This window comes from Sorex araneus, chromosome 3 (assembly GCF_027595985.1).
Source record: "Sorex araneus isolate mSorAra2 chromosome 3, mSorAra2.pri, whole genome shotgun sequence".
NCBI classification, from domain to species: domain Eukaryota; kingdom Metazoa; phylum Chordata; class Mammalia; order Eulipotyphla; family Soricidae; genus Sorex; species Sorex araneus.
Window position 1 is genome coordinate 217,538,415 of NC_073304.1, and position 21,222 is coordinate 217,559,636.

Sequence of the window (21,222 nt, forward strand, 5' to 3'; positions counted from 1 at the left end):
CCAGGCGAGCGCACCCCTCGGCGCCCCTGCCCGGCACAGGCTTACGTAATGCCGCTCGCCCGCAAACGTGCCGCAGGGCGCAGGCCCCGCCCCGGACCCGCCCCTAGGGGCGGGGCGTTCGGCGCCGGCCGCGAAGCCTGCCGGGATTCGCTCGCGGGCCTCCCGGCAGCCTCTGCGGCGGGCGCGGTACGTCAGGAGCTGGGCGGCGACGGCCGTTCTCCGTAAGATGGCGGACCGGCGGCGGCAGCGGGCTTCGCAGGACACGGAGGACGAAGAATCTGGTGCTTCGGGCTCGGACAGCGGCGGCTCGCCGGCGCGGGGCGGCGGCAGCTGTAGCGGGAGCGCGGGGGGCGGCGGCAGCGGCTCTCTGCCTTCGCAGCGCGGAGGCCGGGCCGGGGCCCTTCACCTGCGGCGGGTGGAGAGCGGGGGTGCCAAGAGCGCCGAGGAGTCGGAGTGTGTGAGTCCGCGCGGGGCGCCCCCGCCGTGAGGGCCGGGAGGGGAGCGGCGCGGGCGGCCCCCGGGGGCGGGGGCGGCGTCGGGAGGTGGCGACGGGGCGAGCGGGCGTTTGTGGAGCGGTTGGGGCCGGGCTGTGGGTGTGTGTGTGTGTGTGTGTTGGGGGTGGGGAGAACCCGGACGCCCCTCGGGGGCTGTTCGACAGGGGGGGACCCCTCCCGCGTGTCTCTGTTCAGCCGTTTGGCGCGGAGTCTGGAGGCCTTCTCCCCGCGCAACCCCGGCGCCGCTAACGCCCGGCGTGTCTGTCTTCTTTCCCTCAGGAGAGTGAGGATGGCATCGAGGGCGACGGTGAGTGAGGAGCTCGCGCGCGGGCTCGGGGCACCCAGTCCCGGGACTTGACATCGGACTGTGAAGGGTCTGGTGGCGGGGAGGAAGCCCCGAGTGGTTCTTGGTTGCCTGGGCTGCGGCGGGCCGGGGAGGGCGGGGGGACACGGCAGCCTCCGCTCCCAGTGGTTGCGGCCCGTTTTCCCATCTGCAAGGGGCGGGGCGGGGGTCTGCGGTAGCAGCTTGTGTGGGTCGAGGAATCAAATGAATGATCCACCGTCGGGAAACGGGGTGATGATTTCTGTTACCTTTTAAAATGTACGTAGAGGCGTAGATGTTTACACCCGCGTGTATATTTCTGTTTTCTTTTCAGCTGTCCTCTCGGATTATGAAAGTGCGGAAGACTCGGAAGTGAGTGCAATTGATTTCTGTTGCGTGTAGGCTGGGGATTGTGTTTCAGAAACGCATGCACGCCTGTGATTCAGGAGTACCCTCACCTGGCGCGGTAGATGGCTCAGCAACGCTTTTTTTTTTTTTTTTTTTCCTTTTTTTGGGTCACACCTGGCGATGCTCAGGGGTTACTCCTGGCTCTGCACTCAGGAATTACTCCTGGCGGTGCTCGGGGGACCATATGGGATGCTGGGAATCGAACGCCCTACCCGCTGTGCTATTGCTCCAGCCCCTCAGCAAGGTTTTTGATTCCTGATGCGTTATGCCCCTCATCACTGCATGTCACCCCTCTGAGCCCGCCCCCCAGCTGGGAATATCCCCAGGCACCACTGGGTGTGCCCCGCCCCTCCCCCCTAGTTCTTGTGAATCATGTGTTTCTGAGAAATCTTTTAGAAAAAAAATTTTTATGCGGTTAGAATGAGAGAAACTTGAGCAAGCCTCAGGTAGCAGTTCAAAATCACCCTTTGTGAACAGTAGGTTCTGAGGGAGATGTGAACTACTTGAAACCCTCCTTCGGGTGTGTTTGATAGTTTATTTCTGTTTGGGGGCCACCTCAGGGATAGTTCATTATATGCTGCCTAAATAGTGAAGCCAGCCAGTTGGATTTTGCCAGACTGGGGTGGCAGTGCTCGGGGGCTGTTTCTTGTGCGTGGGGGTGATTAGGGAATCATGTGGGGGTTGAACCCAGGGCTCCTACATACAAAGCATGGGTGCCTTCTCTTTGAGCCATCTCCCCAGCTCTGGTTTTTTTTTTTTTATTTTTTTATTTATTTTTTTGCTTTTTGGGTCACACCCAGCGATGCTCAGGGGTTACTCCTGGCTTTGCACTCAGGAATTGCTCCTGGCAGTGCTTGGGGGACCATATGGGATGCCGGGGATCGAACCCGGGTCGGCCGCGTGCAAGGCAAACGCCCTACCCGCTGTGCTATCGCTCCGGCCCTCCCCAGCTCTGTTTTTGTCATTTTGGTCTTTGGGCCTCACCTGGCAATGGTCAGGAGTTACTCCTAACTCCTGGGGTTGCTCAAGGAACCTTATGTGGTGCTGGGGATTGAACCCAGGTTGGCCATGTGCCTTGTTGGCTGTACTCTCTCTCTGGCCCCTCCCCAGCTCTGATTGGGATATTTCTCCTCTACCTAGTCTTACTCCCCTTCTACCCCCCCACCTGCCAGTGTATCTAAAGACCTAGAAAGGCATGATTTAAAGTGATGTGTATAAGGTGCTTCCCTTAGCTTTTAGAACGGTTTTCTCTGTTTAGGAGAGTTTCTTTATACCAGCCTTTGGGTTTACTTGTTTATATTGGATAAGCTGCTAAAGATTTTCAGTAGATTTCTGAGTTCAGAATTTTGACTGCTGGGTTATATATGGGAACAGTTGGATTATAAATCAAGAGCCATTTTATAAAGTTTGTATAGTTGTTACATTATATTCTTTCTGTTGAGCCCTGGATATGCATCAGTGAACACTAGGGCTGGAGAGATAAAGACCGCTAAAGCACTTGCCTTATTGAACCTGAAAGGTACCTTACCTGTTGTATTCTCCAGCCTCTAGCCTCTGGGTTTTTTTTTTTTTTTCTTTTTGGGTCATACCTGGTGATGCAAAGGGGTACTCCTGGCTTTGCACTCAGGAATTACTCCTGGCGGTGGTCAGGGGACCATATGGGATGCTGGGAATCGAACCCAGGTCGGCCACATGAAAGGCAAACGTCCAACCTGCTGTGCTGTCGCTCAAGCCCCCTCAGGATTTTTAGCCCCTTCTTTTCCTTAAAATTAATGTGTTGAAGATTATTGTGTGTGTGTGTGTGGTACTGGAGGTTGAACCTATTTCTCCTAAATGCATTTGCCACTGAGCCACATCTTAGGCCTGAAAGATTCTGAATATTTGTTCATTCATGGAACAACTTTACATATTCGCCTCTCCTTTTTTATTTCCAGTCCTAGGGAAGATGTGAACCTGGTATTTTATCTTGAACCAAACCAATGCTTGCCCTTCTTTTTTTTTGCTTTTTGGGTCACACCCGGCGATGCACAGGGGTCACTCCTGGCTCATGCACTCAGGAATCACCTCTGGCGGTGCTCAGGGGACCATATGGGATGCTGGGATTCGAACCCGGGTTGGCCGCATGCAAGGCAAACGCCCTACCTGCTGTGCTATCGCTCCAGCCCCATTGCACTTCTTTTTAAAAGTTATTTGCTGATACTGTTTTTGTGGGTGTGATGTGCTGGGGATGAAAATCAGAATCTCAGGTGGTATGGTTTATCATAGAGCTTCATCCCTCAGAAGTCAACTTGGATGGTTTTTTAAATTTATTTTTTGGATTTGAAGTCACCTCGCAGTGCTCATGGGACCAAGCAGTGGTAGAGATTGAGCCAAGTGGAGGTACTATCGCTCCAACCCCTCTCTGTTTTGAATCTGCATTTTCCCACATATTTTCTTTAAGGTCCAATCATTTCGTTAAACTTTATTTTGGTCATTGGTTAGTGTTCGTTTATATAGAAGTGCTCTATAGTATGGCATAGAACTTGTATATCTTAATATTCTTTACCTATATTCACTATTTAATGCTTTATCTCCCTACTCCATCCCACTCAGTGCTTAGGAAACTTAAGGCCTGTGATACTAGTCGAGCCAGATGGTCTTCTCAGGGCTAAAGCCATTGGTGCGGGGGTGTGGGTAGGGAGGGGGGTGGGTGGAGGGAGTGGTTCATGAAATGTCCAGGTTTGAACTGGGTAACTGCAACCCTAACTCCTGTACTATCCAACCCCTCTTCATTTCCTAATTTTGCACTAGTATATGTGCGCATGTATGTGTGTGGGGGGTGGGGTGGAGGGTGTTGCTAGGCCAAAGCTGGTATTACTGGTGCTATTCCATTTTACTTTTTTTTTTTTTTTTGCCTTTTGGGTCACACCCAGCGGGGTGCTCAGAGGTTACTCCTGGCTTTGCACTTAGGAATTACTCCTGCCAGTGCTTGGGGGACCATATGGGATGCTGGGGATTAAACCCGGGTTGGCCACTTGTAAAGGCAAACGCTCTACACGCTGAACTATTGCTTCGGTCCCCCGTCACACGCAGTGGTGTGCTCATGGCTTATTCCTGACTCTGTGTTCAGGGATCTCTCCTGGTGGGACTCTGGGACTGTGTGTATGCTGAGGCTCAAACCCTGGTCGGCTGTGTGCAAGGCAGGTTCTTTACCTGTTGAACTGTCTGGTCTCAGACTGGCCATACCTCTGTTTAGGGTTGACCCCTGGGGAACACTCAGGCACTATAGATAGTAAAAGAAAATCATCTGAGGTTGGTCTGCCAGGCAGACATCTTACCTCCTGTGTTATCACTCCAGCCCCTAATTCTTAATTTTTGTTTCTTTGAGTTATAAATGGCGGCACTTAGGAAAGCGTGTACTTCAGCCCTTTGCACTATCTTCTGTCCTTTAATTTTTCATAATGCATTGTAAAATAGAAGTTTCAAATTTGACTTGATATATTGATGTTTTTCTGGTTGTTTACTTTGTGAAAAAAAGTTTTGTTTTTTTTTTTTTTTTGGTGTAAGGGATCAAACCCAGGTCTCATGCCTACCAGGTATACCTGTTACCACTGAGTATCCTAATTATATTTTGAAAAATAACTTTTTTTTCTTTTTGCTCTTTGGGTCACACCGGCATTCAGGGGTTACTTCTGGCTCATGCACTCAGGAATTATTCCTGGCGGTGCTCGGGAGACCATATGTGATGCTGGAAATTTAACCCAGGTCAGCCGCATGCAAAGTAAATGCCCTACCCGCTGTGCTATTGCTCCAGCCCCAAAATAACTTTTCTCTTTTGGAGGAGGTCTTTTTGTGAACCATCACACATGATGATGGTTCAGGGGTTACTCCTTGCTCTGCACTCAGAAATTACTCCTGGTGGTGCGCAAGGAACCGTATTGGATGTTGGGGATTCAACCCAGGTTGGTTGCGTGTGGCCAACCAGGTTTAGTCCTAAGCATCCCATATGGTCCCCTGAGCAGAGCCAGGAGTATGCCCTGAGCATAGCTGGGTGTGGCCCCAGGTGGTAAAATCTCAATCCTCACAGTGTATATAAGATCAAGCAATCTTTTTCAAATATGTGAATTTCATAACAGCAGTACATTTCTGGGAACCCAATCCCACAAGCAGAGATCAGAATCCTCAGATGCTGATTAGGAAAGTATGGAAAAGAAGAATTTATTGGTTCATCAGGGAGGAAGACTCAGCTTCTATTTGAAAAAGGGTAGCAATTTTAAAGCAGTAGAGCTTTTTGTTACATCAATGTGTCTCAGTAAGTCTGATCAGATTTCTGTGGATAGCCTAGGGCTGGAGTGCTGAATTCAGAACATGTGACTGACTGAGGAGGAGAGTAAAAGATCAGTCGGTGTACATTATCTGCCGGCCAGCTCTCACTTGGAAATTGGGACTGTACCTTTAAGTCTATTTCTTTGTGTCTTCACAGGTCACTATATTCACTTGCCTATTCTTTTCTCTTTCTCTTTAGGTACAGTTCATAGGAGGACAAGAACATAATTAGGGCTGGAGAAATAGTACAGTGGTTAGTGTTTGCCTTACACACAGCCAACCCTGGTTCAATCTTCTGTATCCCATATGTCTACAGAGCACTTCCGGTTCCTGAATGCAGAGCCAGGAATAAGCCCTGAGCACCACCGGTTGTGACTCCAAAGCCTCCAAAACTATCTTTTTTTTTTTTTTTTTTAAAGGCATTACTCTTCTAAAACCTTTGCAGGAGTCTTAATGAAATAACTCCTTTTCCCTCCGTAGAACTAGCCAACCTTTGTTACTGTTCTGTGGCTAAATCCAATTCTTTTGTTGTTTGGGCCAAACCTGGCAGTGTTTAGGGGCTGCTCCAAGGTTGGTGTGTTCTGGGGTCAATTCTAGCTGTGCTCAGAAAATTATACTGTGCCAGGGATATCAACCTGCTCATAAGGCATGTGAGGCACCTGCTTCAGTTTGTTGTTGGAGCCCACTCAATCTCTCTGGCCCCTTCTTCCAATACTTTCTGTCATAAGCAGCAGTATCAACTTTGCTTCTTTCTGTTTTGGTCTTGGTTTTGGTTTTGGTCCTCGTCCTCTCCTTGCAGTGCGTGGAACCTATTCCTGACTGCTCAGGAGTGATTCTTGGCCATGCTTAGGGTGGTGCTAGGGAATCAAGAGTTGCAGCCACATACAAAGCAAGTGTCTTATCTCCTGTACTATCTCTCTGGTCTCGAGGAAAGGGGGGGTGGGGTGTGTGTGTGTTGGGGGTAGGGCGGGGTGGGGAGGCAAATGACTGTGCTCAGGGCAAGAAGTGGAAAAAGATGGTGAGGGGAGACAGAGAGAGCACTTGGACTTTAAGGTGTGATAATGGTTGTACAAGTTGTTTCCTAATGTGTTCTGGATCAGGACATACTGGCAGCATTTAAATTCCTGTCTTTGCTTCAGGGGTGTCTCTCTCTCTCTATCTCTCTCTCTCTCTCCCTCTCTCTCCCCTGCCCCTCTCTCCCCTTCCCTCCCTCTCTACTATTTCTTCTCTCTCCCCTCCCCCCTCACTTCTCCCCTCCCCCTCCACCCTCTTTCTCCCTCTCCCTCCCTCTCCCCCTTCTGCCCTCCCTCTCCCTCTCTCTTCCCCTTCTCTTCCCTTCTCTCCACTTGGAGGACAAGTGCCCTCTTCTATACTGTCTATCTGACCCCTTAAACCCATTATATTCTTTATACTCTCTGGCCCTCCAAGTAGAATTTTTATAGTTATGTAACTCTAAAATTAGTGGCTGGGGCTGGAGAGATAGCACAGCGGGTAGGGCGTTTGCCTTGCACGCGGCCGACCCGGGTTCAAATCCCAGCATCCCATATGGTCCCCTGAGCACGGCCAGGGGTGATTCCTGAGTGCATAGCCAGGAGTAACCCCTGTGCATCGCCAGGTGTGACCCAAAAAGCAAAAAAAAAAAAAAAAAAAAAAATTAGTGGCTAACAATCTCATACTCCAATTTAGTTGTGGGTTTTTTTTTTTTTTGGGTCACACCTGGTGATGCTCAGGGGTTACTCCTGGATCTGCACTTAGGAATTACTCCTGGCGGTGCTCAGGGAACCATATGGGATGCTGAGAATCGAACCCGGGTCTGGCCGTGTGCAAGGCAAACGCCCTACCCACTGTGCTATTGCTCCAGCCCCTGCAATTTAGTTTTCATATTAGAGATTCAAAACACATAGCCCCTCTTCTAGAGGGTAATAGTGCTTTGGGATTATAGAATTTATTAAAAGGAGTTTAAAATACCAGCTAAACTCTTATTTAAAGACTGAATACAGACTACTTAAAATACTGTTTAAATTAGTGAAGTGTCAAGTAGCAATTGTAGTTCATTTTGTTTCTCAGTGCATACTAAACTACTGTCTCATGGAGATCCATGAAAGCAAATTTCCTTTGAGGAAGGTGTCAACACCCAGTGGTGCTCAAGGATTACCCCTGGCTCTATGATTGGTTCTGGGGATCGAACTAGCATTAGTTGCATGCAAGTGCCTTAACCCCTGTGCTGTCTATCCAGCTCTCCATCAAAATTCTACATATTAAGTGTTCACAGGGTCGGTAAGAGAGTTTGTAGTGCTAGTGCATATGCGTTGTGTGCCATTGGCCTGGATTCAATCCCTGGCAGTACATTGTCCCCAAAGTGAGCCTTGGGAGATACACCTGGAATAGCCCTTGAGTACCATAGGGTAACCCAAAAACCACAAATCTGGGCTGAAATGATAGTATAGTGAATAGGGCATTTGCCTTTCTTGTGACCCATCTGAGTTCGATCCCTGGCATCCCATATGGTTCCCTAAGCACTCTCAGGAGTAATTCTTGAGTGCTGAGCCAGAAGTAACTCCTGAACAATGCTGGGTGTGACCCAAATTCTTAAAAAGGGGACTGCAGCTGGAGATGAGAGTACTGAGATAAGGCACTTATTTTGTATGCAGCTGCAGCAGCCTTGACCAGGACTCTCTGCCAACACTGCCAGAGGTCACTCCTCATAATAGAGCCAGGAATAGCCCTTGAGCAAAGTGACCAGTAGCATCCCCCCGGCCCCCAGAAAAAAAGGGGTCCTGACTGGAGTACAGTCAGTAGGGTACTTGCCTTGTAGGCAGTTGACCTGAGCAATCCTTGGTACTACATATGGTATTCAGAGTCCTACTAGGAGTGTCCCTGAATGCAGAGCCTGGAGTAATTCCTGAGCCTTTTGGAGTGTGTCTCAAACAAAAGCAGTTGGGGAGGAGGTGGGGAGAAATCCACACAATTTTAAAAGGATGGGGATCACTACATTGAGCTGTTTTGAGTTTTTTTATTTTTGGGCCACACCTAGCAGTGCTCAAGTCTTACTCCTGGCTCTGTGCTCAGGGATCACTCCTGGCAGGGTCAGGGGACCATACGGGATACTGGGGATAGAACCTGGATTGGCTACGTGCAAGGCAAACACCCTATCCGCTTTACTATTGCTCTAGCCCCTATCGTGAGCCATTTTGAGATTGGAGAATTCATAACTTGAATGTAGTTAATTAGGTACTGTATGTTTAAGAGAATTCATTAAAAGGGGAGTGATTAATCAACAGTGTGATTAAGCTTCTTTGGTAGACGTTTGTCTCCCTGTCTCGTCATGTAATGCCAATAGGCTCTCACTGCTAACAGTGCTGCATATCTTTTTTTGAAAACACGTGGATCTGTGTAAATGTATATGTGTGACTTTTTTTTTTTTCTTTTTGGGTCACATCCCTACGATGCACAGGGGTTACTCCTGGCTCTGCACTCAGGAATTACTCCTAGCAGTGCTCAGGAGACCATATGGGATGCTGAAATTCGAACCCAGGTTGGCCGTGTGCAAGGCAAACGTCCTGCCTGCTGTGCTATCGCTCACACTATTTCATTTAATTTGTTTTGTTTTTGCCACACCCAGCAATGCTCAGGTTACATCTACTGTGCACTCAGGGATCACTTCTGGTACTCAGGTACCTTACGAGATGCCAGGATAGAACCAGGGTCAGCTGCATGCAAGACAGATGCCTTACCCACTATGTTATCTCTCCTGCCCCTGTGTTGTTTTTGGGGTCATCAAGGCTCTGCTCAGGGAACACCTGGTGGTGCTTGAGGGACTATATGAAGTGCAGGGGATCAAACCTGGGTTGGCTGTGTGCAAGGCAAACACCTTGTCCACTACTATTTCCCTGGCCCCACTTTTTAAAATCCTTACTTAGGGTCCAGAGAGATGGGGGTGGAGGAGAAAGTGTGCAGATCCCTAAGCACCATCAGTGTGGCTAAAAGTAAACTTTCTACACTGTGGGGCTAGAGATAGTACAGGAATTAAGGTACTTGCCTATGTGCTGCTGGCTCCAGATTGATTAACGACACTGCATATGGCTCCCTGAAGCTCTGTCAGGAGTGATCCCTGAGTACAGAGTCAGTAGTAGCCAGGTGTGGCCAAAAATAAATTAATTTTGATGTATTAAAATTTTGTTAGGGGGCTGGAAAGATAGCACAGCGGGTAGGGCGTTTGCTTTGCACGCGGCCGACCCGGGTTCAAATCCCAGCGTCCCATATGGTCCCCTGAGCATGACCAGGGGTAATTCCTGAGTGCAAAGCCAGGAGTAACCCCTGTGCATTGCCAGGTGTGACCCAAAAAGCAAAAAAAAAAAAAAAAAAAAAAATGTTAGAAAATGTTTTCTTGGAGCCAGAGGAATAGCACAGCGGGTAGGGCGTTTGCCTTGCACGCGGCCGACCCAGGTTCAATCCCCGGCATCCCATATGGTCCCCCAAGCACCGCCAGGAGTAATTCCTGAGTGCAAAGCCAGGAGTAACCCCTGAGCATTGCTGGGTGTGACCCAAAAAAGTTTTTAAAAAAAAAAAGTTTTCTTAACCAATTGGAAAATAAAAATGTACCATTAAAATCTTGTCCTCATAGCTGACACGGAAAAGCCTTTCTATTTTTTCTTTTCTCTTTTTTTTTAAGGGTGAAGAGGTGGGGGAGTACAGTGAAGAGGAAAACTCCAAAGTGGAACTGAAGTCAGAAGCCAATGATGCTGCTAATTCTTCAGCAAAGGAAGAGAAAGGCGAAGAAAAGCCTGACACCAAAGGCACTGTGACTGGAGAGAGACAGAGTGGAGATGGACAGGTCAGTGTCCATGGAAGGCCACTGGGGAAGAAAACTGGGATAGGTGATTTCCAGTGACCTTGGAAGAGTAAGGAGCCCCTCCTGTCCTCTAGGAGAGCACAGAGCCTGTGGAGAACAAAGTGGGGAAAAAGGGCCCCAAACATCTGGATGATGATGAAGATCGGAAGAACCCAGCCTACATCCCCCGGAAAGGGCTCTTCTTTGAGCATGATCTTCGGGGGCAAACTCAAGAGGAGGAAGTCAGGTAAGAGCCTCTCATACTGTGTAGTGTGGATGTAGTGCTCAGTGTCGCATCTCCCCTCCATGCTCTCCGTGTATTGTCCCACACACTGCTTACAGCATTGGAAATTAATTGTCATTATCCCTCTGGTACAGATAAGGAAAGCAAAGTTTACAGATTTTGTAATTCTTGGTGAAGGAGCTGGGATCCAGACTACGCTTCCATGCCTGCCATCCCCTATGAAACATGTGCATGGGCAGTGTTACAGGAGAGAAACTCTTAGGTGCTGAGGAGTTTGAAGTCTTTCCTCCTTTCTGTTCCCTTTGCATTGGTGCTACGATACACTCTTGCTTTTGGTAGGTTTTGGAGTTGTGCTGGAAAGATGGGGAGATGACCTGATGTTTCTATTCTCCTGCCTGCCTACCATGAATATTATTTGTGTTGGGTTGGGGGGGAGATGCCAGAGGTAGGATCCAGGGCCTCACATATGCAAGGCATGTACTCTACTACTGAGCTCCCTCTCTAGGCAGTGAACATCTTTACTTGGTAGATGCTGCCAACTGAAGATACTTTTCCTTCTAGACCTAAGGGGCGTCAGCGAAAACTGTGGAAGGATGAGGGTCGCTGGGAACATGACAAGTTTCGGGAAGATGAACAAGCTCCAAAGTCTCGACAGGAGCTCATTGCTCTTTACGGCTATGACATTCGTTCAGCCCATAATCCTGATGACATCAAACCCCGAAGAATCCGGAAACCCAGGTTGAGAAAATTTGGGGCCTAGATTATTTATTTCTTTACTATTTTTGTTTATGCCAAGGATTGAACCCAGGACCTGCTTCATGTGAGGCATGTGCTTTACCACTGAGCCATGTATCTGGCCCCTAAATTTCTTATTTTGGGGCCACACCCAAATGGTGCTTATAGCTTACTCCTGCGCACGCAGAAATTGCTCCTGGTAGGACCACGGTCCACCTGCTGTGTTCTCTTTCTAGATTTTTTTTTTTCCTCCAGCCTCCCAGGCTGTGCCCAGGGCTTGCTTCTAGCTCTGCACTTAGGAGTCACTACTGGCAGTGTTCAGGGAGTCATGGGGATTTAACCTGGGTTAGCTGTGTACAAGGTAAGTGTCCTACCTGCTGTACTATCTCCAGCTACATAGTCCTGATTTTTTTTTTTTTAATGGGGTGGGGGTGTGGACCTGTCACACCAGGCAGTGCTCAGGGATTACTTCTGGCTCTTCTGCTCAGGGATCATTCCTGGTAGGTTCAGGGGACCATATGGGATTCTGGGCATCAAACCTGGGTCAGCTGTGTACAAGTGCCCTATCTTCTGTACTATCATTCAACCCCTTATGTGTGTGTATATATATATATATGTGTATATATATATATATTTTTTTTTAATTTAAAAATTGTGGGAGGAGGGGAGGGCACTTGCCTTGCCCACGACCAATCCCCAGCATCCCATATGGTCCCCCAAACATTGCCAAGAACAAGCCCTTACCATCACTAGTGTGGCTCAAAAGCAAAATATGGGGTAGGGGGGTCACATCTGACAGTGTTGTTTAGGGACTACTCCTGACACTCAGTGCTTAGGGATCATCTCACTAGTGCTCAAGAGACCACGCAATGAAAGGGATTAAACGTGGGCCTCGTGCATGAAAGAATGTATTCCAGCATCTTGAAGCATCTTTCTAGAGTCTTACTGGGTTTTGTTGTTGTGTTTTTCTTTTTGGGTTGCACCCAGCAATACTCAGGGGTTACTCCTGGCTCTGCACTCAGGAATTGCTCCTGGTGGTGCTTGGGGGGATCATATAGGATGCCGGGGATCAAACCCGGTTAGCCGCATGCAAGGCAAATGCCCTACCCGCTGTATTATCACTCTGACCCCAGGTAAGATTCTTTCCCTCCATTTCATTTTTTCCAGGTTTGGAAGTCCTCCACAGAGAGATCCTAACTGGATTGGTGAGCGACCAAACAAGTCTCATCGCCACCAGGGCCCTGGAGGTCCCCTGCCACCAAGGACGTTTATTAACAGGAATGCTGCAGGTACTGGCCGGATGTCTACTCCCAGGAATTACTCTCGATCTGGGGGCTTCAAGGAAGGTCGTGCAGGTTACAGGCCTTTGGAGACTGGTGGGCAGCATGGTGGCCGATCTGGTGAGACTGTTAAGCATGACTCTGGTTACCGATCACGGCGCTTAGAGCAGACTCCTGTGAGGGATCCATCTCCAGAAGCAGATGCTCAAGTGCTTGGCAACACTGAGAAGGAAGAGTCAGCCTCAGAGGTACCCGCTCCTCCTGCTGAAATTGTGCCACCAGCCCCAGACAGACCTGTTGAGAAGAAATCCTATTCACGAGCAAGAAGAACCAGAATCAAAGCTGGAGAGGCGGTCAAGGTTGCTGAGGAGATGCCGCCTCCACCCGAGGGGTTAGCCCCAGTACCCTCTGTCCCTGAGGCCACCCCACCGCCACCTCCTAAGACCGGCAGCTGGGAGCCTCCAGTGGAGTCCACTGCAGGTGGACTTGAGCAGGACATGGCACAGCTAAACATAACGGAACAGAATTGGAGCCCAGGGCAGCCTTCATTTATGCAACCACGTGAGCTTCGAGGTATGTACTTGAAGCATTTTCTCCTTTGTTGGGTTTCTGAGCATGGGACTTGTCTCAGGGATCTACGGTTGCTGACAAATAACTGTTACATTAACTACAGGAAACAGATGGGGTCATAAATATATTCAAAGACCTCCAAGCGGCTGTGACTGTTACCCAAGACTACCCTTTGCCTCCTAGTAATTGCTCAGTCTTGAATTTTGAACATAGATCCTCAAATCTTTTTTGAAAGGGAAGCTTTTCTAATATTCTCTTCTGGGTTTGGAGGCGACAACCTGGGGTTGTTCAGAGGCTATTCTTGGCTCTGTGCTCGATAGTGACCTTGATAGTGACTCCAGGGGCCATTCCATGCCGAGGATCTAACTGCTGTAGGCAACATTGCAAAACAAACACTTTCACCCCTTATACAGTCTCTCTGGCCCCAGATAGGAGTTTTAAATACCCAAAACCTAGTATATCCAAACTACTGGATATTTAGTAGACCCTAAACTGGACCTTGATTGATGTTTGGAGCATATACTCTTAGCAATATCTTATTGCCATTGGAAAGTCATCTTTACATACTCTTTTCCCTCCCCTGAGCTTTTTTTTGGGGGGGTCACACCTGGTAATGCACAGGGGTTATTCCTGGCTCATGTACTCAGGAATTACTCCTCGTGGTGCTTGGGGGACCATATAGGATATGGGAATCGAACCCGGGTCGGCCACGTGCAAGGCAAACGCCCTACCTGCTGTGCTATTGCTCCAGGCCTGCGCTCCCTGCCCCCAGCTTTTTGTTTTACTTTTTTTGAGCTTTTTGTTTTAAACTCTTGTTTTTTGTTTTGTTTTGGAGCCACACTCAACTATAGTCAGGATTTGCTCCTAGCTTTGTGCTCAGAAATTAACTCCCGACAGTGATCAAAGGATCAAAGTGCCAGGTATCAAACTGGACTAGCAAATTTCAAACAAGCACCTTAACCCTTAAATTGTCTTTGTGAACCCTGTACTGAGTTGTTTATAGCCAGAAATGAATCAGTCTCTTTCCAGGAGCCAGAAATGTGGCTCCCTGGCAGGGCATTTGCCTTTTATATATGAGACCCTGGATTTGAGACCCAAGCATTACCAGGAGTAGCCCCTGAGCATGACCAGGTATGGGCCCCCCTTCTCCCTCCCCCCCCAAAAAGTCTCTATCAAATTTCCAACCCAGATTTTTATGACCAGGGATAATCAGATAGATTTACAGACTATACCCTTGTCTATTGTTGCTCAAATTTTGGGGCGAAGATTTCTATTTATTTATTTATTTTTATTTCATAGTGTGAGTCACAGTGAGGGTACAGTTACAGATTAACACGTTTTTGTTCTTGTTTTTCCCTCATGCAATGTTTAAGAGCCCATCCCTCCACCAGTGTCTGTTCTCCACCACCAATGAACCCAGTATCCCTCCCACCCCCCCAGTACCATCCCCCCACCCCACCCCGCCTCTGTGGCGGGGCATTCCAATTTGATATCTCTCTTTGCTTTTGGGTGTTGTGGTTTGAAAGTATATTTGATCATGTAATATGCTGGGTATAATATCCCAGGGACTTTATTCAAGAAAGTACTTCATGGGGGAAATTCTAACTTTAATATTCTCACTGAAAAAAATTAACGTTAAACAGGCTTTTAGGGCCATAGCGATAATACAGGGGTTAAGGCCTTACATAGACTGACCAGAGTTTGATCCCTGACAGATGATATCTCTGAGTACCACCAGGTGTGATCCAAAACTGAAAAAGACTTTGATAGATATATTATGATGGAGAGCAATGGGAACAGGTTGTTTTGTTTTATTTTTAAATGCTGGTATTAACAGGAAGCCAAAATAATTTGTAAGAAATTTTATTTTGGGACAGGAGCAATAGTACAGTAGGTTGGGAATTTGCCTTGCACATGACCGACCTGTGTTCAATCCTGGCATCCTGTATGGTCCCTTGGCACCACCAGCAGAAATCCCTGAGTACAGAGCTGGGAGTAACCCCTGAACATCACGGGGTCTGACCCAACAAACAAACAAACAAATTTTTTTCAAAGCTAGAAAGCAGTGACTGTGTTGGGTCCTTAAATCTGTTGTCATTCCCTTGGTGCTGTCCTTGAATGTCTCCTTCCCTTCAATCTGCTGTGCAGCAGTGACCCTCTCGGTTTATTGCAGGCATGCCCAACCACATACACATGGGAGCAGGACCTCCGCCGCAGTTCAACCGGATGGAAGAAATGGTACAGAGGGGAAGGGAGGTTAGGGAGGGAATTCAGAGTCATTTTTCCCATTTATTACCCATGTTTCTTCTATTTTTTTTAACCACATGTATGGAGTAGAATATAACTTCAAATTGTTTTTCATTGATTACCAACCCCCCACCACCTTTTTTGTAAAATGTAAATACCTGCCGTGCATATGTTGTTTTATAACACCTAAGAGGGAGATCAACTTGATTTGAGAGACAGATTACAGAATTCTCTTTATTTCAGGGTGTCCAGGCTGGGCGAGCTAAACGCTATTCATCCCAGCGCCAGAGACCTGTACCAGAGCCCCCTGCCCCGCCTGTGCATATCAGTATCATGGAAGGACATTACTATGATCCATGTGAGTTTTCCTTCCTGCTGGGTTCCTTTCTTGGCAGACTGCAGTGAACTAAGAAACAAGCCTATTGCTTGCTGAGTTTCCCTTTGTGACCTCTTACAAGTGATTCTCAAACATTGTGTGTAGTTTTCTTCACATAGAAAATTGCAAACATCTTGTAAAGGGTTTGCAGGGACCAGAAGACTTACCTCTGTGGTATGAGGAGTGAAGGTTTATGAGCGTCTTAATGTGATATTTTACAGTGCAGTTCCAGGGACCAATCTATACCCATGGTGACAGCCCTGCCCCGCTGCCTCCTCAGGGCATGATTGTGCAGCCTGAAATGCACCTTCCCCACCCAGGTAAGCCTTGCACTTCTTCCTTTCATGCACCCAGTACTTGAGGCTATATGTTAGAGCCTTCACAAACCCCATTCTTTTTGAGCTTTGTGCTGCCTATGAGGCCGGTCACTCTGGTTGCTGGGGCAGCAAATTCCTTCTGGGACCATCCTGAGTACTTCCATTTGTTTGTTCTGAGCAGTCCAGCCATCCTGTCCCATGGAAATGGTTATATCTTCTGCTTCAATTTTTGTTTTCCTCTCCTTGTCTAGGTTTACATCCCCACCAGACACCGGCACCTCTGCCCAATCCGGGCCTCTATCCCCCACCAGTGTCCATGTCTCCAGGACAGCCACCACCTCAGCAATTGCTTGCTCCTACTTACTTTTCTGCTCCAGGTGTCATGAACTTTGGTAATCCCAGTTACCCTTATGCTCCAGGGGCACTGCCTCCCCCACCACCACCTCATCTATATCCTAATACACAGGTGAGTTGACTAATGAGCAGATGCTAAGTGCTCAAATCATACAGGAATGTGGTATGAGGGCACTGTTCAAGGAATTAAGAGTATTTCAATACAGCTTGTGGTGCTAGGATGCCCCATGGTGGTCAGAAACTGGAAATGCAGCTTATGTAATGCCCATCATTTGTTCTCTCCAGGTTTTTTAATGATTTTTTTTTCCCTGGGGATCATGTGTTGCTAGAGCCTGGCAAGCTATCCATGGCATACTCAATATGCCAAAAACAGTAACAATGACAGTCCTCATTCCCCTGACCCTGAAAGAGCCCCCAATGCGCCATCGGGCTACACTAGCACGTGACAGGGACAAATGGAGACATTACTGGCATCCGCTCGAGCAAATTGATGAACAATGGGATGACAGTGATACAGTATAATGATGTGTTGCTACGGATGAACCCAGGACTCTCACATGCAAAGCACATACTCCCAGCAGCCCTTTGAGCAATCTCCCCTGCTTAATAATATTTCGCTCTAGTACTTTGATACATCTTAGATGACCATGTCACTATTTATTCAACTGCATAAGACTGTATTCTACTTACCAGCCCTACCCCTCCTGTACTGCTTAACTCCCAACAGGTTGACACCATCTGATATCTGGAGTGTCACCACTGTGTTCAGCCTCTTCCACTTATCAGCTGATGGTAGGAATTAGAGAAAGCTGGGGAGTATTTTGAAGAAATAGGAACCAGAATATAAATAGGGAAAATTAAGACAGAATTTGTTACTTTCTTTAAAGGGGGGGCATCTTAGAAATTTAAAAAATAAAACATTTGTTAGTACTCTATTTTTGTGACTGTTTTCATTTCATCGTGCTTTAGATGAATTAATTTCTTTTTCTCCTGACTTATTGGGGGTCATAGGCCCCATCACAGGTGTATGGAGGAGTGACCTACTATAACCCTGCCCAGCAACAGGTGCAGCCAAAGCCCTCCCCACCCCGCAGGACTCCCCAGCCAGTCACCATCAAGCCCCCACCCCCTGAGGTAGGAGCCGGCCTTCCCAAGCTGGGGACCCCTGTTAGCTGCTGTGGTCTTTTCTTTTCCCAGAGACGTTCCCGCCTTTCCTGCATGTGTGGAAAAGAACGTATTTTTTTGTTGTTGTTTTGTTTTGTTTTTTAAGGTCTGATAACTAATTCCAGCTTGATTATTTCAGGTTGTAAGCAGGGGTTCCAGTTAATACAAGTTCTGAATATTTTTGATGTAACATCATATAAAAAGTAAGTGTTATAACTTACTGAGACCTATAACATTTTAAACTCACGCTTTCTTGCTTAACAAACAAAAATCACTTAATTAGTACTTTGCGATATAATTATGGGGTACCTTGTAGGGGAAGCTTTAAAGGTGTCTCAGAATTTGCGAGTTTATTTTGTGAATGCATTAGCAGGATTGGAGTAGAAACCATTGTCTTTTGTTGTTATTTTGATTTGGGGGGGTCATACCCAGCAGTGCTTAGGGTTTACTCCTGGCTCTGCTTTCAGGAATCACCCCTAGAGGGTTATGAAAATTGTGTCAGGAGCTTTACCTGCTGTACTATCTCTTTGGCCCCCAGAAAAACTATGGTTAACTTGGCAGAATTTTATTTGGGGAGCTGTAAGAGAAAAATATATGGAAGGATAGTATTCTTTATTGAGGAAAGTGGAAGTTTTTAATTTGAGGTATTAAGCAGAACCAATTTTAAATGTCACTGAGGAGAAAGACCATGGGTGTTTTATTGCTTTGCTTTGTTAGGGGTATTAAAACACATAATTTAGAAATGTGACTTTTTGAAAATAGCTTGTACGTGGCCAAATGGTCCACTAACTCTGGTGGTTTTTCCTTTTCCCCCCACCCCTGTCAACACAGCAAAGGGGAGAGCCTGGGAGAGAAGAGAAATACAAATGGCTGCCCAGTACCCGGAGGGCCTCAGAGATCCAGGGTGGCTCCTGCCAGCAGGCAGCTGACTGAGGCGCCCTTCTTCCTCTGAGGACAGGCTCTGTTGGAGAAAAGCAGCCCCAGTGGACCTGCTCCCTCTCCCTTTTTGACTTGAGTTGACTGTGCTCTGGGGAGCAGAGACCCGGACAGCCTAAGCTTCGGAGCCCGCAGCTGGAAGCCCGGGTCTTTGTGTGCTCTGCTTTCACCTGGGAACTTCTAGCCAGCTCCCAGGGATGCTCCTTTCTGTTTGTTTTGTTTTCTAAGTTGTTCATTTTTAAAGCCTGGCTTACTATCCTTAACATTTTTTTTCTTGTTTCTTTCTATTCCTCTCTGCTTTTAAATGAACAAGTTTGTCTTGGTTTCCTAGCTTCTCGGGGCTCCCTTTTGACTCTCCCTACATCCCAGTTATTGACAGTGTACCAGTGTCCCCCTGCCGAGTCTACCAAGAGCTGACCTTTTCTTTGTGGTTGACCTTAGCTGTTGTATTCTTGGATTCTCTTACTGCCTCTTCTCCTCTGGAAACACAGCTAATCTGCACAGAGTGTCACAGACCCATCCTCTACACTGCATGCACATTGTGGAGAAATGCTCCAAGAGGGTAGTGGTTTTTCTTGACGACTTCATGTTTCAGGAGCCTGAGCTGCCTTTCATCTCTACTCTGCCAGACTTCGATCTTTACTGAGGGAAGTCTTTACAGTGGAGTGAGATGGCAAGCCATGTGCTTTTGTGACAGAGTAGGATTGGGTTCCATCTATGGCATCCCAAAAAGGGAGACAGAGTAAGGGTCTTTATGATTTAGGGGTATATATACACACAGTCTTTGAGGTTCTGTTTCCAGCCCTCCTGCTACACACCTTCTTTCCAGTTGCTGTGGACCAATAATGCATTGATAGAGGCAGATATTACCTAGCAAGCGATTTAACCTGTCCTTTGCACTTGCTCTTGGTGTCTTTTGTACTGCTAGTGTTGTAGATACCTTTTTCCCTAAATTCTACTCTCGTCTTTGCAAATGGAAGAAAATACCACACTTGAGCTTAAGGCCTAAGGAAGCCCCTCAGATTGGGGGCAGGGCCTTCATCCTTTTCATCCTCACTTCTGGCGCTAAACCACTTCCCTCCTGCCCCTGGGTAAGCAATTCCTACTGCTGCAGCACTGAGGTCTGCCAGGGGCAACTTGGCCACTCTCCCTGTCCTCTTGCAGAAACAGAGGGAGAAGGTGGGGGCTGTATCTCACCCCCAGTAATGTTGTCTATTTCTATTCCTTCACTTCGGCAGCTCGCTTAACCACTCTGAGTCACAGGTGTGGGGTGGGGAGAGGGGAGAGGCACTCAAGCTGTAACCCCCAAGGAGGAAATACTGAAGATTCTTCCATGGGCGGTTGGTGGTTGTGCCTTTTGTAGGCTGTTCCCTTTGCCTTAAACCTGAAGCCGTCTCCTCGGGTCTGCAGGCAGCATGCCCAGGTTCCCAGACCCAAAGACACTGTGACAGTTGTCTCTGTTGGTTTGCTGTGTTTTGTTGCAAGAATTTCTCCATGTGTGTTGATTTTTGTTACTGTTTTTAAAGGTGCACATTTGTGATCTGCGTTGTGACTTGGAGATAATAAAATTGAGACTGTAAACTTGGCCTCCTTGCGAGTTCTTTGTACAAGAATTGATTTGAGAGGGAGGAAATGGGGGGTTTCCTGATTGTCATTCACCACTACAACCAGCTCAGACTTGTGAAACGAGCCCAGAGAGATGAAGTGCCTTATGAAGCCCTTATTATGTCTGCTCTCCCCATCACTGTCCCACCTCACTACATTGCCCCATGGATGCCAAGATGTCATGCAGCCTTGTATTGATGATCTTTATTTGGGGTCAAGCCAGGCAATGAATGGAGGTTACTCCTGACTTTGTGCTTGAGGTTTGTTCCTTGCAGCATGAGGCATCTTACAGTGAAGGATCACAGATCACTCATATGCAGAATGTCAGTCTTTATGTGGGGGAGGGAGGTTGTGGCATGATTTTGGGCCACACCTGGCAATGCTCGGAGGCTACTCCTGGCAGTGCTGGGAATTTGCTAGGGTTAGGTAAACACCTTCCCTCCTAAATTAGCTTTTCATGCAGTTTTTAATATTAAGTGGGAGTGGGGGACACACACCCTACAGTGCTCAGGGGCTATTACTGGCTCTGTTCAAGTGTGACACCTGGCAATTGTTGGTTGGGGATTTGAACCAGAGTCAGCCACATACAAGGCCAGCTCCTCACACAGTCTTAGACTTGAAGTCTCAGGACAGGAAAACCAGTGAGCTGCTGCTCACTCATGAACATCTATTATTCCTCATACAAGTTTCCCAGGATAATGAACCAAAAGTCAGTAACCCTGTAATGTCCAGTGGGGGGGGGGGGGCAGCCCGGCAGCTAGCTTCTTACAAAGTGGGTTTACACAGGCATTGAAGAACCTCCAGTCACCACTATTCTGTGCTGCTCCCCTCCAGCAAGATGGCCTCCGGTGAGTATAGGACAGTCCTGAATTCTGAGCTGTTTTCCTGCTCGACTGAGTGGGATGAGATTTTCTTCAGAGGCTGTTCCCAATGTGGGAGAGGAATTTGGAGCTTGCAGCATCTGTTCCTGGTTTCCACAGATCCCTGTACGTGAGAGCATGGGCATTAAGGTGCATCTTAAAGTGACATCTGTT

General features: G+C 47.7%; 1 protein-coding gene across 2 annotated transcripts; it reads left to right on the forward strand.

The window, feature by feature from the left end:
* Positions 1–174: 174 nt before the first annotated feature.
* Positions 175–20,169, forward strand: CASC3 (CASC3 exon junction complex subunit). 2 transcript variants are annotated; one of them, XM_055131577.1, is made up of 14 exons: positions 175–457; positions 774–801; positions 1,151–1,188; positions 10,202–10,363; positions 10,456–10,607; positions 11,166–11,342; positions 12,507–13,192; positions 15,363–15,427; positions 15,680–15,794; positions 16,034–16,132; positions 16,381–16,595; positions 17,495–17,617; positions 17,787–17,850; positions 18,479–20,169. In XM_055131577.1, the coding sequence occupies exons 1-13, from the start codon at positions 227–229 to the stop codon at positions 17,808–17,810; spliced, it is 2,115 nt and encodes a 704-aa protein (XP_054987552.1). In that variant the 5' UTR covers positions 175–226; the 3' UTR covers positions 17,811–17,850; positions 18,479–20,169. The 2 variants fall into 2 exon arrangements, with proteins under 2 accessions (XP_054987552.1, XP_054987554.1); XM_055131579.1 differs by lacking the exons at positions 17,495–17,617; positions 17,787–17,850; positions 18,479–20,169 and adding an exon at positions 17,211–17,418.
* The last annotated feature ends 1,053 nt before the right edge of the window (positions 20,170–21,222 follow it).

What these genes read in the sequence shown, in the direction of transcription:
- CASC3 (XM_055131577.1), top strand. Translation starts at nt 227, where the DNA reads ATGGCGGACCGGCGGCGGCAGCGGGCTTCGCAGGACACGGAGGACGAA. An exon ending in ACTCAAGAGGAGGAAGTCAG is followed by an intron (nt 10,608 to 11,165) that starts GTAAGAGCCTCT and finishes TTTTCCTTCTAG; the next exon opens with ACCTAAGGGGCGTCAGCGAA. An exon ending in TCAACCGGATGGAAGAAATG is followed by an intron (nt 15,428 to 15,679) that starts GTACAGAGGGGA and finishes TCTTTATTTCAG; the next exon opens with GGTGTCCAGGCTGGGCGAGC.